The sequence below is a fragment of the Hypanus sabinus genome, assembly GCF_030144855.1.
Source record: "Hypanus sabinus isolate sHypSab1 chromosome Y unlocalized genomic scaffold, sHypSab1.hap1 SUPER_Y_unloc_2, whole genome shotgun sequence".
Classification (NCBI taxonomy): domain Eukaryota; kingdom Metazoa; phylum Chordata; class Chondrichthyes; order Myliobatiformes; family Dasyatidae; genus Hypanus; species Hypanus sabinus.
In genome coordinates this window covers 565,445-583,895 of record NW_026779021.1, presented here as the reverse complement: position 1 = coordinate 583,895, position 18,451 = coordinate 565,445, and the positions used below count along the sequence as shown (strand labels likewise).

At 44.3% G+C, this 18,451-nt stretch overlaps 1 protein-coding gene across 8 annotated transcripts in view; it reads left to right on the top strand.

Annotated features, from left to right (window-relative positions):
- Positions 1-18,451, top strand: part of LOC132386023 (histone-lysine N-methyltransferase 2A-like) — a 316,855-nt gene that overhangs the window by 195,018 nt on the left and 103,386 nt on the right. For all 8 annotated transcript variants that reach the window (XM_059958301.1, XM_059958298.1, XM_059958300.1 and 5 more), the window contains exons 16-17: positions 16,034-16,204; positions 16,403-16,513. In XM_059958301.1, the coding sequence (XP_059814284.1) occupies positions 16,034-16,204; positions 16,403-16,513 (282 nt within the window). The remainder of the gene's footprint in view (positions 1-16,033; positions 16,205-16,402; positions 16,514-18,451) is intronic.

Genomic DNA, 18,451 nt, shown 5'->3' with positions numbered 1-18,451 from the left:
CTGCTGGGATGGTAGGTGAGGACAGGGGGAACCCTATCCCGAGTGGGGTGGCGGGCAGTTGGGGTGAGGGCAGATGTGCGGGAAATGGGAGAGATGCGTTTGAGAGCAGAGGTGATGGTGGACGAAGGGAAGCCCCTTTGTTTAAAAAAGGAAGACATCTCCTTCATCCTGGAAAGAAAAGTCTCATCCTGAGAGCAGATGCAGCAGAGACAGAGGAATTGTGAGAAGAGGATAGCCTTTTTGAAAGAGAAAGGGTGGGAAGAGGAATAGTCCAGGTAGCTGTGAGAGTCTGTAGGCTTATAGTAGATATCGGTAGATAAGCTGTCTCCAGAGATGGAGACAGAAAGATCAAGAAAGGGGAGGGAGGTGTCGGAAATGGACCAGGTAAATTTGAGGGCAGGGTGAAAGTTGGAGGCAAAGTTAATGAAGTTGACAAGCTCAGCATGCATGCAGGAGGCAGTGCCAATGCAGTTGTCGATTTTGCGAAGGAAAAGAAGGGGACTGATACCTGTATAGATTTTGAACATGGACTGTTCCACAAAGCCAACAAAAAGGCAGGTACATTTCCCTGCAAAAACATCCAATTCACACCTGCAAGTTCTAGCCCTATAGCCTCATAATTTGCACTTCCCCAGTTAAAAATTTTCCTGTCCTTTCTGATTCTATCCTTTTCCAAATAATGCTAAAGGCCAGGGAATGGTGATCACTGTCCCCCAGATGCTCACCCACTGACATATCTCTGACCTGACCCGGTTCGTTACTGGATCTAGTATGGCATTCCCTCTAGTCGGCCTGTCAACATACTGTGACAGGAATCCATCCTGTACACACTTAACAAACTCTGCCCCATCTAAATCCTTGGAACTAATCAGGTGCCAATCAATATTGGGAAAATTAATGTCATCCATGATAACAACCCTGTTATTTTTGCACCTTTCCAAAATCTGTCTCCCAATCTGCTCCTCTGTATCTCTGCTGCTACCAGGGGGCCTACAGAATACTTCCAATAGAGTAACTGCTCCCTTCCTGTTCCTGACTTCCACCCATACTGACTCAAAAGAGGATCCTGTTACAATACCCACCCTTTCTGTAGCTGTAATAGTATCCCTGACCAGTAATGCCATCCCTCCAACCCTTTTCCCCCCTCTCTATTCCTTTTAAAGCATTGAAATCCAGGAATATTGAGAATCCATTCCTGCCCTGGTTCCAGCCAAGTGTCTGTAATGGCCACTACATCATAATTCCATGTATGTATCCAAGCTGTCAGTTCATCACCTTTGTTCCTGATGCGTTGAAGTACACACACTTTAGCACTTCTACCTTACTACTTTTACACCCTTTATTCTGCTTTTCTTTCCTTAAAGCCTCTCTATATGATAGATCTGGCTTTACTCCATGCACTATACTTGCAGCTCTTGCATGACCTTTATCATCCTTCACTTCACTATCTGCTTTAACACTGTAGTTCCCCTCTCCCTGCCAATCTAGTTTAAACCCCCCCCCGGAGCAGCACTAGCAAACCTTCCCACAAGGATGTTAGTCCCCTTCCAGTTCAGGTACAACCCGTCCTGTCGGAACAGGTCCCACCTTCCCTGGAACAAGGCCCAATTGTCCAGAAACATGAAGCCCTCCCTCTTGCACCCAATCCTTAGCCACGTATTTAGCTGCATTATCTTCCTATTTCTACCCTCGCTAGCAAATGGCACTGGTAACAATCCTGAGATTGCAACCCTGGAGGTCCTGTCCTTCAACTTTGCACCTAACTCCCTAAATTCTCTTAGCAGGACCTCCTTCTTCCTACCCACGTCATTGTTCCCTACATGGACCATGACATCCGGCTGTTCACCCTCCCTCTTCAGAATACTGAGAACTCAATCGGACCCTGGAACCAGAGAGGCAATAGACCATCCGGGATTCTCGATCTCTCCCACAGAACCTCTTATCTGTCCTCCTAATTATCGAATCCCCTATTACTACTGCTCAGCTCTTTTCCTTCCTTCCTTCCCTTCTGAGCTGAGGGTCCAGTATCGGTACTAGAAACTTCTGTGATAGTAGTGAGTCTACAGAACACCTACCTGAACATGAAAAATACCAATTGTTGAAAACTCACCTTTTACAGTCTTCTGAACTATTGGAGCCTAAGCAACAAATAGTTGCTCGCCTTGCCTGGTCTCGGTGATATTCAGCCCATGGAGTTAATGAATTATGAACAGTCTCTCCCGGGAAATCACCAACCTTCTTCTATTTTTAAAGAACTTGTTCTGCATCATAAAGGTCTCGGCCCGAAACGTTGACTGTTTGTTTCCAAAGACGCTGCCCAACCTGCTGAGTTCCTCCAGGATGTTGTGCATTATGCATCAAGTGCCTGATCAAGTTTGCATAGTCCTCACTAATGCACTCATGAAGAACTATAGGGAGTTTGCTAAAATGGCTGATAGTCTACACTGAGTTAGGCAGTGGTATATCACTTCTGTTTTCTCTGTCCCAATGAGCGTGGGTTAGCAAGGCCCTCAGCATAAGGACTCTCACAGCTACAAAACAGACAAAGCTGTGTCTGTGTTTTTACCCCATTTGCTTTGGAAATGCTATGAAATACTAGGAAAACTAGGAAATGTCGAGGGCTTTACAGCTTCAGCAGTGCCAGTGTATCAGGATATCCAAGATCCATGGGCTCCATTTGCAGGGGTCATCTACTGTTCATTACAGACAATGTTTCAGGGCAGTGTTTCCTGTGTGATGTGGGTGCTCAGGTGATTGTGCTGCCAGCATTGCCTATTGATGAGAAGGCAAAGAACAGCAAAATCCAGATTTAAGAGACTTGAAGCATGATACTTTGTTTCAGTAGGCATGGTTAAACATGTTCTGGATAAAGTGGCTGGAACTTTGCTCAGTTCAAATTTCTGTGTGCCCAAGGAATATTAGTGGACCTTAAGACAACTTGTGGATGTCGAGCACTTTGGGTTGTTACCCTGTTCTCCAAAGAGATTCCCCAAACAATTCAATCAATTGCATGTACCACCACATGTAAGTTTACTCTACTGCTGGGTGAATTCTCAAGCGTCACCAAGACTACATTCCCATAACTGGCCTGCCAGTTCATGTCACACACGTAGACTGGATCCAGAAAAACTGCCAACACAAGACTTGCTGGCATGTTTAGCCAGAAAGCTAATTCTTTTCAAAGTTGTTCTAATTAGGGGCTACCATTAGGTGCCTGTGAGCTCACAAGATGTTCCAAAACCAGCAGTGACAACCCTATTTGGCCTTTTTTGAGTTTCTGCGCATTCTGTTTGGACTGAAAATGCAGCACAGATTTTCTAATTCGTATGAAAGACTTAAATTTTCTTTTTGTTTACCTGGATGATAATACTTGTCATCATTGTGTCCAAATCTAGACAACTATTACATCCGTGTATACCTTTCAAGCATTTAAGCCAACACAGGTAAATTATTAACGCTGCTAAGTGCCAGTTTGGTTGTCAACCATTGACTTTCTCAGCCATCGCATCTCCACAGACGTCGCCTACGTCTCCGAGCCTGCTACTTTAACAAGGATTCCCCTCCCCCTATAGATGGCCCCTTCTCCCTCCTCAACCCTCCTCCTCCTCCTGGACACCCCCGCCGGGCCTTCTACCTGCACTCGATCTTTTCACCTCCAACCGTCTCAACTTCATCACCCCTCTCTCCTGTTCTAACCTCACTCCCTCTGAATGCTCTGCCCTCCACTCTCTCCGCACTAATCCTAACCTCACTATCAAACCAGCAGAGAAAGGTGGTGCCGTAGTAGTCTGGCAGATGGACCTCTACCTCACTGAGGCCAAACGGCAGCTCTCTGACACCTCCTCGTACTTACCCCTGGAACAGGACCCAACCAAAAACATCAAACCATTGTCTCCTGTACCATCACTGCCCATATCAACTCTGGAGACTTTCCATCCTCAGCCAAAAAACTCATAATTCCCACACCGCACACTGCTCGCTTTTACCTCCTCCCCAAGATCCATAAGCCTGACTGTCCTAGTAGGCCTATAGTTACGGCCTGCTCCTGTCCCACTGAAATTGTATCTGCCTACCTTGACTCCATTTTGTCACCCATAGTTCAGTCACTCCCCACCTACATCTGGGATACATACCACACCCTCCAATAATTTCCAGTTTCCCAGTCCTGACCGCCTCATTTTCACAATGGATGTCCAGTTCTTCAATTCCCCATCAAGATGGCCTTGAAAGCCCTCTGCTACTTTCTTGACAATAGACCTCACCAGTTCCCCGACACCACCACACTCCTCCAGTTGGCGAAACTGGTACTCAGACTCAATAACTTCTCATTTGGCTCTTCCCGCTTTCTCCAGATCAAGGGTGTAGCTATGGGCCCCAGCTATTCCTGCCTCTTCACTGGTTATGTGGAACAGTCTATGCTTCAAATCTATACTGGTACTGATCCTCAACTTTTCTTCGATACATTGACGACTACATTAGTGCTGCTTCCTGTACCCATGCTGAGCTCATCAATTTCATCAACTTTTCCTCTAACTTTCACCCAGCCCTCAAATTCACTTGGTCCATCTCGGACACTTCTCTCTTCTTTCTTGATCTCTCGGTCTCCATCTCTGGAGATAGACTGTCCACTGACATCTTCTAGAGACCCACTGACTCCCATAACTACCTTGATTATACCTCTTCCCACCCTGCCCAATGCAAAAATTCTATTCCCTATTCCCAGTTCCTCCGTCTCCACTGCATCTGCTCCAAGGATGAGGCTTTCCGTTCCAGGACATCCCAAATGTTCTATTTCTTTAAGAATCGTGGTTTCCCTTCTGCCGTCATTAAAGATGCCCTCACCGGCATCTCCTCCATTTCCCCCACTTCAGCCCACACCCCATCCTCCTGTCACCACGACAGGTACTGTGTTCCCAATGTCCTCACCTATCACCCCACCAGCCTCCGGATCCAGTATATTATCCTCCGTAATTTCCGTCACCTTCAACAGGACCCCACCACTAAGGACATCTTTCCATCTCTACCCCTCTCTGCTTTTCGCAGGGATTGTTCCCTCTGCTACTCCCTGGTCCACACGTCCCTCCCCACAGATCTCCCACCTGGTACTTATCCCTGCAAGCCTAAGTGCTACACCTGTCCCTACACCTCATCTCTTACCACCATTCAGGCCCCAAACAGTCCTTCCAGGTGAGGCAACACTTCACTTGTGAGTCTGTCGGGGTAATCTATTGCATCCAGTGCTCCTGGTGCAGCCTCCTCTACATCGGCAAGACCCGACGCAGATTGGGGGACCGCTTTGTCGAGCACCTCCGCTCCGTCCGCCACAACAGACAGGATCTCCCAGTTGCCACTCACTTCAACTCTGCATCACATTCCTATTCGGATATGTCCACACATGGCCTCCTCTACTGCCATGATGAGGCCAAACTCAGGTTGGAAGGAACAACATCTCGTATACCTTCTGGGTAGTCTCCAGTCCCTTGGTGTGAACATCGAATTCTCCAACTTCCGGTAATTCCCTCCCTCTCCCTTCCCCCATCCCACCTTCACTCCGTCTCCTCTTCCAGCTGCCTATCACCTCTCTCATGACTCTGCCTTCTTCTACTACCCATAATGCTTTCCCCTTACATTCCTTCTTCACCTCTCCTGCCTATCCCCTCCCCCAACCCTTGATCTTTCCTCTGATTGGTTTTCCACCCTCCCCCCACCTTCTTTATAGGGCCCCTGCCCCCTCCTTCTTCAGTCCTGACGAAGGGTCTCGGCCCAAAACGTTGACTGCTTCTTTCAACGGATGCTGCCCAAAATGCTGAGTTCATCCGGCTTTTTTGTGCATCTCCACAGAAGATGCAAAACCCCTCTCAGCAAATTAGTCGCTGTTAAGGAGTTTTTAAGTATGGTGAATTCCTATTACCACTTATTTCTGCGAACTGCTGAACCCCTGTACTTTGCACTTAAAGGTATCATGCAATGTTTCTTCTGGTTGTCCTTGCTCTGTAGTGCCCACAAACAGGAGATGGATTCTTTTCAACTCCATACATGGCCAGAATTCTGGGCCAGAAGACCTCACAGAAACAGGTTGCACTAAAATTTGTTTGGCACAGCCTAAAGAAAGGACGTGTGATTAGACTGCAGCCAACGTGGAGTGTCACTAACAAAAAATTACCTGTCTTATTCATCAGTTGATTGGCTATTGCATAGCTAAGCACGCAAAATACTTGGAATAAGCATAGACGCAAGCATAATACTCGGAATGGGTATGGACGCAAGCAAAACACTCGAAATAGGTATATAGCTCAAAATACTTTGCCGAACACACTGTCTTGTGGTCACAGGTTTCCTTTTCTTTGTGGTTGCCACATGCTGTCTGGAATTTTATCTTAGCTACTTCACCAATAACGTATCCTCCCACTGGCCCTGTGTACATACTTTTCTACACTTACCCCTTACCCACCCCTTCTACACGTACCCCTTACCCTTTTCACATTCTCATATACACACACACACACACACACACACACACACACACACACACACACAAACACACACACGCACAAATATATATATATATGTGCATACATATATACACACACACATTACACACATACAAATATATGTACATATATATTTTCTCATTTCAGTGGGGAAAAAGGAGTAAGTGAGCGAATAAAGAATAACAACTAAGTAATATAAAATCCACATTATAATGAGTATTTCTCATCATAGGTATATCACCGTGTACTTTTGCTTCTGTTTAGCTTCTCAACATTTTTAAAGTTAGCCAAACCTTATGGCTCTTCTGAAGCGGGTGAGGACTGTCTTTAGGAAACTCCCGGTTTCTTCCTGATATATTTCTCTCAGCTTGCTCCCGTCTCCTGCCTTCTCGATTCTCGCACTATTTCCCAAGCTGAGTGGGACAATTCCTCAGTCAGGCTTTCCTTCATTTTGGTCATGCTGACGGGCAACCCTCTGGCCTTCATGTCTATAGTCGCCTCTTCTACTGTCTGGTACAACCACGTTCCGTTGTCATAAAACACTCGAAGTTTAGCAGGGTACGGAGTTTGGAATCTAATCTTATTTTGCTTTAATACTCATTTTACTTTGGAGTATTCTTTACGTTTCTGAATGACCGCGGGGGGGCGGTACTCTTGGTCGAAATATATTAATTTATCCTCTAAAATCACTTTCTTCTTACCCCAGGCCCTTTGTAGAATCTCCAACTTGGTGCTGTACCGAAGGAATTTAATTATTATAGAGCGTGGCTTTCTATCCTGGGTAGGTTTTGGGACTAACACGCAGTGGGCTCTCTCAACTTCCAGCTCCAAAGCCACGGAAGACGCAGCGCATCCCGCAGTAACTTTCGGACAAATTCCATCATAAATGAGCCCTTCGCTCCTTCAGGAAAGTTGTAGATTCTGATATTTTTCCACCATGATCTTCTCTCCAGGTCAAGCAGTTTACCTTCTTGGTGATGTATTATTTTTATTGTCTTGCCCAGTATCCATTCCACGTTTTGAACGCGATCTTCCACATTCTCAATGCAAGTCTCTGCCATCGCTATTTTTTGATTGACACTGGCGAGCTCTGACTTGATATCACTGAGCTGCTGCTCTATTTCTTTCCGGAACTCCCTCATCTCTTTCAGGATTTCGAAGATATTCGCTGCTTCGCCTGAACGAGGCCCAGCAGCCACTTCGCTAGCACTCGCTGCACTCCTCTCGGACGGAGACTCCACAGTGTCGCTTTTTTTATTTCCATTCCCTTTCCCCATTCTTGCCCCTCTTTTCAGTTTAACATTTTTCAAAAAATATTATATTTGATGGGATAACAGGGCTTAATATGTGTTTTTCCGGAGGAGCTAGTGACTTAAGCTGCCATTCTCGACGATGAAGTCACCGGAACGACTCCACTTTATTTTCAATCGCGATTGCTGCCCGTGAACAGAACAGAAACACTGTGGTCCCAAGCTTCGCCAGCTCCCAAGGTCCACTCAGTCCTGAGGACCACCGCACTGAGACAGGCCAAATGGGACAAGTGGGGTCTGTGCTGAGTTTGGGTATTTGATCCTCCACAATATTCTGCATGGGAGTTTAAATTGGAGGTGGTAGTGTTTTTTTTTACAAGGTTAAGTTGCGAGCTCAACATCAACCCGGCACGGATGGTACAGGAGTCACTAGATTGACATCAACCCAGCACAGGAATGGTCTATCACTGGATCGAACTCGGGGAATCTCCGTTCTCCAGCCCGGCGCTGATCTCACTGCACCACCAGCTGACCAGAATGGGCGTGGGGGGGGAGGGCAGGGTCAGGGTGAATTTTATCAAGAAAATTTTAAACCAAATGCAAAGTTAAACACTCAACACAGTGTCAACGGGAATGACTTAAAAAGGCAGATGGTGTTCTCCTTCCTCGGTTTGTAAGTATGAGTTGTCCATATGTTGGATGTTCATAACTTGGGGACTACCTGTATTATGGAAGTTGAATCTGGATAAAGCCACTCAGAGACCATATAAGTACAAACTCTTTATTCAAAGCACTGTGTGACTGTTCCTGCCCAATCCACCAAATAGCTCACAATTCCCTTAAAAATGGATACCCCCACTTAAGACAGGCTGGAGTCAGTCTTATCTACTGCTTGACAGTACCGAGAGACAAATTACAGAATAGGTTTCAAAGCCTCACACACAGAACAGGCTGCAGTGGTCTTATCTCTGTATTCTGTGTCACTAATAGCACAGGTTCCCTTTTCTCAGCTAGGATAAAATCTAAAGCCATACAAATCTGTAGGCCTGTTTGTCGGACAGCTGACATTTCCGTGATCACCTCAGCCACCTGAGTCTGGGTGCCTAACAGAGTACTAGCAGTTTCATTTGCCAATTCCTCCAGGGCAGCTGACAATTTAATAATTTCTCAGGAGTTTATGCCTGGCCATGCCATCAGATGGGAAGGTAATCATCCAGAACCTCTCTGATTCTGTGATTCCCCGTTTCTGCCTCTGAAAGAACTACCATCGACATACAAGGTTATGTCAGGGTCCTGTAGGGGTTTGTCCGTGAGGTCCTTGTGGGCTGTAGTGAGGAATTGATTTCACAGTACATAATCGTGTTTAGAATCGACTGTAACCTGGGATGGTGACATTAGGAAAGTGGATGAGTTTAAAGTGAAGTCATGACAAAATGTCAGGAGCAGGTTTCTCAATAAGGGTGTCTCATAGTGATTTTGTCGTGCCTGAGAGAGGTGCTGTGTCTGTCCGGAGGTCAAAAACTCTACCACCGAGTGGGAAGAGAGCACATTTACAAGCTGATGTAGGGTAATATAAGAAGCCACAGCTACCAGGATATATACAGCCTTCCCTGAAGCTCCATCCATAGGGATCGTGTCTGTTAGAATGTTCGTTCAAACTCCGAGAGGTTAATGGAAGATTATGCTGGGTTTCTCTTGTGGGTCGCTACTTACGACGGGCAAGATTTTCAAGAGTCAGTTAGCAAAAGGATTGTTCATGGAGAATGGAGTGACCGGTTTGAAACTGGATGTCTCTGCTGTCCCCAAGGGCACCTTGCCTTTCAGTGCCCTGGTCGGCCACAGTTAAAACACAGTCCAGGCTGAGCTCCCCCAGTCACGGGCACTCCCTGGGGTGGCCCATTTCTTCACTCAGGGAGATAAGGTCATTGGGGTCGTCCCCTTATTGACATCACCTGGCTGGGCCCTGGGGCATATCGATCATCATAGGTGGGGTAAGGCCAATCAGGGAATTGATCCCAATCCCGGTTTCCCAGTTCAGACATATGGTTACAATACTGACCATTATCTGAACCCCGTCGGTGTCCCTCACCCTGTTGGACAAATTCATGCTTAACTGCAACCCCCTTTCAGGTGGGTCCAGACTACGGCCCATTGCATTCGATTACGGTCATTATCTGGCCAGTCCATATTGTTGGTTTTAATCATCGTGGCTAACTTGAAAGGGGGACATTGGAGCAGAAGCGTATAAACTGGGGGGAAGTATTCCCATTATTGAAGATCTGGTCTCCTGCATAAGTCTCGTAGCAAGATAGAGAATGCTCCCAGTAATCCGACCCTGATTCCCCGGCTTTCGGTTTACGTTCTAGTACTTTAGTGGGGTTAATAGGCTGCTGCAGTGCTTTTTCCGAGCCCTGGATCATCTGGTTGGTCCCCCCCGAGTCCTTGGTAAGGCTGGTATCCCAGTTCTGCCTTCCATTTCCATCCCTCATCCATAGATAATATCGTCTGAAACGATCCGGGGGGTGTAGTGTTATACATCTGAACTGTGTTCTGCATAGATTGTGTGAAGAGCACCTGTTTCTCTTTTCTGTTATGGACCTGATACATTATCATGATCATTTCCTGTGACGTCCATGGAGCATAGACAGGGATAACCGCCGGCTGATGTTGCTCCCCCACCTTGGCATTATTTGGGTAGGTAACTGTCTCAGGTTGTGGTGGGGGACTTTTCTCAGGGACTGAGTTTATCTGTTCTTGAGTTTCACCTCACGGGATGGTTAGATAGAGGGGAGCTGTCCTCCCCCCTCATCCTTTGTTGCACCCTCCCTTCAAAGGTGTTGGAGAACCCTGGAGAATTTTTGTGTTCCAGGACTAGTAGTGGCTTCTGATACGGAGATGAGGCTCTTGTCACTCGCCAGTCCTCATTGTGATCACTCTCAGTAAACAGGTTCGATAAGCCGGACATGATCCCGGGATCCCATATTTCATTCCCAATTTGTTCCCTGGGTTTTATTCCTTGATCAAGGGTTTGCATCTATTACAACTGATCTTTTTCCACACCATTTTTATGGCTTGTTCTCAGCTTGTCGCATCGGAAGTCCCTTCCCATGGCCCCCAATTTCTTACGTAAAATAGCACGTAAAAAACGTAAATCTCTCTTTATCATGAAACAACTCATACTTCTTGCCTAGTGAAGTTCCTGTACCTTATCACACAATAGGTCTTGTCCCATGTTTTTGTCTTTTTACCAGGCACGGTGTCTGCTGTTGAATTCTGCTGTTGATTTTTATCTGACTTTAATTTTTACCCAATACCTGCACACAATATCTTCTGTTTAATTTCCCTGATTTGGTTACCCAACTTTAACTCTTAGATGACTTCAAATTTTAACCAATTTTGTGAATCCAATTTAATCCTTTCTTCTTTATCAGACACAGAGTGTCAGCTGTCCGTTTTTCAAATAATTGTTCTACCTTATACAAGTCTCTTGGCAGATTTGATTCGGATCCTGTCAAGATCCTGTGTTGAGCTCCAGGAGAGGGGCAGAGACTCAGGCTGTAGGAAGTGAGAAACACAATTTGTCTTTGTGAGCCCAATCAGTCCCTGTAGATAATATGTTTGGTCTGTCGCCTCCCTGTCATGTCCTGGTTTCTTGAAATAACCAGGAGACACAGAAGATTCTTCCAGAAGCTTAAGCCTTTATTTGTGAACAAAAGCTGAGACAATTAATGAACGTGTCACTAATTGTCTGCCAAGCCCTAGTTCACAGTATTCTTTATAGTAATTTCTTATCTTAGTCTCATTAGCATACCCCGTCTCCTATCTCAGTCTCATTAACATACCCCATTTCCTATCTCAGTTACATTAGCATACCCCTTCTCCTATCTCAGTTACATTAACATATCCCGTCTCCTATCTCAATGACATTAGCATACCCCGTCTCCTATCTCAGTCACATTAGCATACCCCGTCTCCTATCTCAGTTACATTAGCATACCCTGTCTCCTATCACAGTCTCATTAGCATACCCCGTCTCCTATCTCAGTCTCATTAGCATACCCCGTCTCCTATCTCAGTCTCATTAGCATACCCCGTCTCCTATCTCAGTTACATTAGCATACCCCGTCTCCTATCTTAGTTACATTAGCGTACCCCGTCTCCTATCTCAGTTATATTAGCGTACCGCGTCTCCTATCTCAGTTACATTAGCATACCCTATCTGCTTGCAACGCTTATCACCAGCACATTAGCTTCTCAATTTGCCACCAATATTTCTGCTCATACTTGTAGCCCATACTTGCTGTAGTCTACTCCCTGGAACACGTGCTCCCCTTCTCAGCCATGACTGGTCCCCGTACCATCACACCACTCCATAGCCCATACTTGCTCTAGTCTTCTCCCTGGAACATGTGTTCCCCTTCCTGGCCTTGACTGGTCCCCATACCATCACACCACTCCATAGCCCATACTTGCTCTAGTCTACTCCCTGGAACACGTGTTCCCCTTCTCGGCCTTGACTGGTCCCCATACCTTCACACCACTCCATAGCCCATATGCTCTAGTCTACTCCCTGGAACATGTGCTCCCCTTCTCGGCCATGACTGTTCCCCATACCATCACACCACTCCATAGCTCATACTTGCTCTAGTCTACTCCCTGGAACACGTGTTCCCCTTCCCGGCCATGACTGGTCCCCATACCATCACACCACTCCATAGCCCATACTTGCTCTAGTCTACTCCCTGGAACACGTGTTCCCCTTCTCTGCCATGACTGGTCCCTTTACCATCACACCACTCCATAGCCCATACTTGCTCTAGTCTACTCCCTGTAACACGTGTTCCCCTTCTCGGCCATGACTGGTTCCCATCACACCACTACACGATCCAATCTATCACCGTTATCTCTACGTTCTTACTTTCACTGTTAGCTACATTATCAAGGAACTGAGCTTACTTTCACTGTTAGCTGCTTTGTTAAGGCACTGATGCGTTCAATAGTACAGAGACAATACAGAGATTTCATTAGATACATAGTAAACACAAGGCTGATTACATAGTTTTGGTTACACTGCAAACAATGCAACTATTCTTAGATAACTTAGATGACTTCAAATTTTAACCAACTTTGCGAATCCAATTTCATCCTTTCTTCTTTATCAGACACAGAGTGTCAGCTGTTCATTTTTCAAATAATTGTTCTACCTTATACAAGTCTCTTGGCGGATTTGATCCGGGTCCTATCAAGGTCCTGTGTTGAGGTCCAGGCGAGGGGCAGAGACTCTCACTGGTATTGTAGAGAGTGAGAAATACAATTTGTTTTTGTGGGCCCAATCGGTCCCCATAGATAGTATGTTCGGTCTGTTGCCTCCGTGTCACAGGCCCTATGTTGGTGCCCTGCATGCAAGCATCAAATGTGGAAGTCGAATCCGGATGAAGTCACTCAGAGAGCGTATGAGTACAAGCTCTTTATTCAAAGTACCTGGGGCTTACTCAGTTAGTCACTCAAACAGGAACAGTCTGTCTGTGACTGTTCCTGCCCGATCTACTGACTAACTCACAATTCCCCTTATAGAAGAGATACAGTTACTCAGATACCCCCACACATTCCAAACTGGAGTCAGACTTATCTATTGCTTGCTAGTACAGAGAGTCAAATTACAGAATAGGTTTCAAGGCCTCATACACAAAAGAGGATGGAATGGTCCTATCTCTCGCATGACTGCACAAAGAAACAAAGAACTTGAAACACTATATAACTCCAAGAAATACGACTCAGCATGCCTTAGCACATCTGTTGATTATCAGCAGTTTCTTTTAGAAAAGCAGGCTGCTCTTGTTTAACTGACTGTGTTAACCCTGTATATACTTTATCAATATATATGCCTTGTAGCTTAGCAGCCCTAACTCAGTCCTCATATCTGGTGTTGTGTGCAACTTGTATTTTCTCCTGGTTTTTGGCTCCCCCACTCCCATCTTAAAGATGTGGGCTAGTAGATTGATTATGCCTAAATTGCCATTAAGTGAGTGGTAGAATATGGAGGGAGTTAATAGAAGTAAAGGGAAAGATAGGTAGCAAGGAATTTTATTGGGGAACTGCAAAGGCTAGCATAGACGTGATAGATCAAAATGGTCTTCTTTGTCATAAAGAGAAATGGAAATACATGAAGTGAAATGTTAATGTATTTTATCAAAATTCTTTGACCTAAGATTCAAGATTCAATTCAGATTCAATAACTTTATTGTCATTCTAACTGTGCATCAGGTCTGCAGGGCAGAATGAGACAGTGTTTCCCAGGGGTAAGTGTAGTCATAACATAACAAATGCAACACTAAATAATAAACATAATAAATAGTAAAACACAACAGCCACATGCTGGTTAAACTCAAGTTTTGTGTCCAGTGTAAGTTAAAAGTGTCCAAATCTGAGTCAGGTAGAGCAGCTATTTAGCAGTCTGACTGCCTGTGGGAGGAAGCTGTTTAGTAGCCTTGTGGTTTTAGTTTTGATGCTCCTGTAATGTTTGCCTGATGGCAGAACAAACAGTTTATGGAGAGGGTGTGAGGGTGTAATGATGTACCGTGTCTTCTGGAGGCATCGACTTGGAAAGAGGTCTTGGACAGAAGGTAGGGAGACCCCAATAACCTTCTCTGCTCCCCTCATCACCTTTTGCAAGGCTTTTTTGTCGGCAGCACTGCAGCTGGAGTACCAGGTTGTGATGCAAAAGGTCAGCACACTCTCAACCACGCCTCTGTAGAATGTAGTTAAGATGTTAGTGGGGAGTGATGCTTGTTTAAGCTTCCTCAGAAAGTGCAATCTCTGCTGGGCCCATTTCACAATCCCCATGGTGTTCCTGGACCAGGTGAGATTGTCCGAGATCTGCACCCCAAGCAACTTGATGTTTTCCACTCTCTCCACTGTGGAGCCGCTGATGCTGAGGGGTGTGTGCTCAGGCTGAGACCGTCTGAAATCGACGATCATCTCCTTGGTTTTGGTGACATTAACCATCAAGTTGTTGTCACTACACCAGGTGTTTGACCTTTCACTGTACATTGTTTCATCATTTTTCATCACTAAGGGGAACTTTACTTCGCCTTGATCACTCCTCAATTTTAATCTCAAAGTTATGGCTTGATTACATGAATGCTACATACATTTTGTGTTTTTATTTCTCTCAGTTAGGCTCCCACTCCTCTGTAGAGTTCTCATGTGCCTTGTTTACCCTAAGGGATAATAATTGACGGGGAGCAATATATTTGTACACTTGCTGTGCATGGTACTTACTGCAAAAGTAACAGAGTACTTCTGTTTAAAATCCCAGCTGAGAATCTTTTTTACTTCAATTCAGAAGTGAACATTACTTTTACACAACATCAAAGATGATAAGAATAAAACATTGGTCTCTGTCTTTCTAGGTTTATTTTTCTGACCACTTAGCGCAAATGATACCACTGTCACCTTTAGGAGCAAGTGTTTCTACCCTCAAGATATTCTTAGGAATTGATCTCGTGCTGTAGGTTGCATTATTGTTGTTATCTTAATTAAATGAAATCTAAAGTTTGATAGAAGTGATGTAAGTAATTCAGTGGAATAATTTGAAGAAAACTGTTTGGTAGAGGGGGGAGCAGTGGTATGACTGAGCATATTTTTACTGCCTTAGCAAATATTCTTAAGTTGTTACTACGTTCATACTTGAGAGACCTTGTTTGTAGCTTAGCTGCTATATTTAACTCAATAACAGAATGTACTTTAGAGAACAATTTATTAAATCCGTGGATTCTTTGCTTAATGGAATTAGACCCTGGGATAAAAAAGATTGTGAACCCCTGATCCAAACCTCACCTACTCATGTATCTGTCCAGATGATTTTGAAACATTGTAATTGTACCCACCCCTTCAGCTTCCTTGGGCAGTTTATTCTATACACTCACCATCTTCAATAAAAATAAAAGACCCCTCAGGTCTCTTAAATATATTTTCTCTCATTTTAAACCTTTGTCCTCTAGCTTAAGACTCTCACCATGAGAAAAAGACTATGACAATCCACCTTATCTACATCCCTCGTGATTTTAAAAACATCTGTGTAATCTCCTGTTCTCTAGGCCAATCTGTCTTTTCTTATAATTCAAGCCTTCTTGTGCTGATAAATTCTTGTAAAACATCTGTACCCTTGTAGATAAATGATGTCCTTCCTATAGCTGTACTGCTCATGTGTTATGAAGTTTTCTTTGAGTAGAAATTGAAGAGGCCAGCATGCATATTACACCTAAGTTCCATTTTGTGTCATTTTATCAGGCAGCTAAACCACCTGAGTTAAATCCAGAGACTGAAGAAGTGATCCTTGCTAGAAGCTCACCAGAAGGCCCTGATCCTCCAGTTCTTACAGAAGTAAACCAGCAAGATGAACAACCTCTTGATCTGGAAGGTGTAAAAAAGAAAATGGATCAGGAAAGATACCATTCAGTGGTAAGATTCTCATTAATTTGCCTCTCTAGAAATTTGAAATATATTTCAAGTAATTAGTAGTCCATGAGGGGAGTTTTAAGACATGCCCCATGTTTTGCATTATATGGTATCATCACGACTCAAATTCCTGTATAATTAACATATACTAGTTGTTGGCAAATACTGTAATTCCTGATTATTTGCAATTGTTATATTCAGCTACAGTTCAGTGATGACATTGTGAAGATCATCCAAACAGCAATGAACTGTGATGGAGGGCAGCCTGAAAACAAAAAAGCCAATAGCATGGTCAAGGCTTTCTTTATACGGGTAAGAAGAAAAGAACAATTTATCTGGGCTTTAGTGATGCTCATCAGTGCAAGAGTATATTGTAGTTTTAAATCATTAAGATGCAATCATGCTGAAATCATTTCTGTCTCCAAGCAACTATCAGCAAGCATCAAAGATTAATCATCACAACTTGTGTTTTTTTTCTCTTGCTGAGTGAATGAATATTCCCTTGTCCCGATTCTCCTGGTCAGAATATTTCAGCAGTATTTTGAAATTATTCAGTTCCTGAGATCCATTTGTATTCTTTTAAGTTTTATAATTGTCTACGTTGAGATCAGCTCTTTTTATCTTTCTGTCTTGTTTCATAGAAACATAGAAAACCTACAGCACAATACAGCCCTTTTGGCCCATAATACTGTGGCGAACATTAATTACTTAAAAAGTTATCTAGGGTTACCCATAGCCCTCTGTTTTTCTAAGCTCCACATACCTAAACGGGATTCTCTTAAAAGACCCTATCTATCATATCTGCCTTCAACACTGTTGCCAGCGGCCCATTGCATGCAGTCACCACTCTCTGAGTAAAAAACTTAACCCTGACATCTCTTCTGTACTTACTCCCCAGCACCTTAAACCTGTGTCCTCTCATGTTAACCATTTCAGCCCTGGGAAAAAGCTTCTGACTATCCACATGATCAATGGCTCTCATTATCTTGTACACCTCTATCAGGTCACCTCTCATCCTCCATTGCTCTAGAAGAAAAGGCCAAGTTCACTCACACTATTTAAATAAGGCATGCTCCCCAGTCCAGGCAACATCCATGTAAATCTTCTCTGCATCCTTTCTATAGTTTCCACATCTTTCCTGAATTGAGCACAGTACTCCCAAGTGGGGTCTGTCCAGAGACCTGTATACATTATCTCTCGGCTTTTAAACTCAATCCCACGGTTGATGAAGGCCAATACACCGTATGCAGTCTTAGCTACAGAGTCAATCTGAACAGCGGCTTTGAGCGTCCTGTGGACTCAGACCATAAGATCTCTCTGATCCTCCACACTGCCAAGATTTATATTCTGCCATCATATATGACCTACCAAAGTGAACAACCTGACATTTACCTGGGTTGAACTCCATCTGCCACTTAGCCCAGTTTTGTATCCTATCAATGTCCTGCTGTAACCTCTGACGGTATCCACACAGCCCTTCACACTATTCACAACACACCCAACCTTCATGTCATCAGCAAACTTACTAAACCATCCCTCTGCTTCCTCATCCAGGTCATTTATAAAAATCATGAAGAGTAGGGCCCCCAGAACAGATCCCTGAGGCACACCACTGGTCACCGACCTCCATGCAGAATATGACCTGTCTACAACCACTCTTTGCCTTCTGTGGGCAAGCCAGTTCTGGATCCAGAAGTGTGTCCGTGCCTCCTTACTTTCTCAATAAGTCTTGCATGGGGTACCTTATCAAATGCCTTACTGAAATCCATATACACTACCTCTACTGCTCTTCCTTCATCAATGTGTTTAGTCACATCCTCAAACAATTCAATCAGGCTTGTAAGGCACAACCTGCCTTTGACAAAGCCATGCTGACTATTCCTAATCATATTATGCTTCTCCAATTGTTCATAAATCCTGCCTCTCAGAATCTTCTCCACCAACTTACCGAGGGGTCACCAAGGTTTTATGCACTGCGGACCAGTTTAATATTGACAATGTTGTGGACTGGTTAGTGGGAGTGGGGGGGTTTTAATCATGACCGGAATATAGGTGATAAGTCAACTATAAGTCTCTTATAAGTGGCTAATACATTCAATTTCATTTCTAAAAGGGTTTATCTAACTAACTTAATATTAAAGACATAGCAGGTAATTTCTCGCATGAACATAGTGATAAATCAGTTATAACTCATAAGTAAATAGCATCATAACGTTTTAAGTAATGTTTGGATATTAAACACACAGCAGA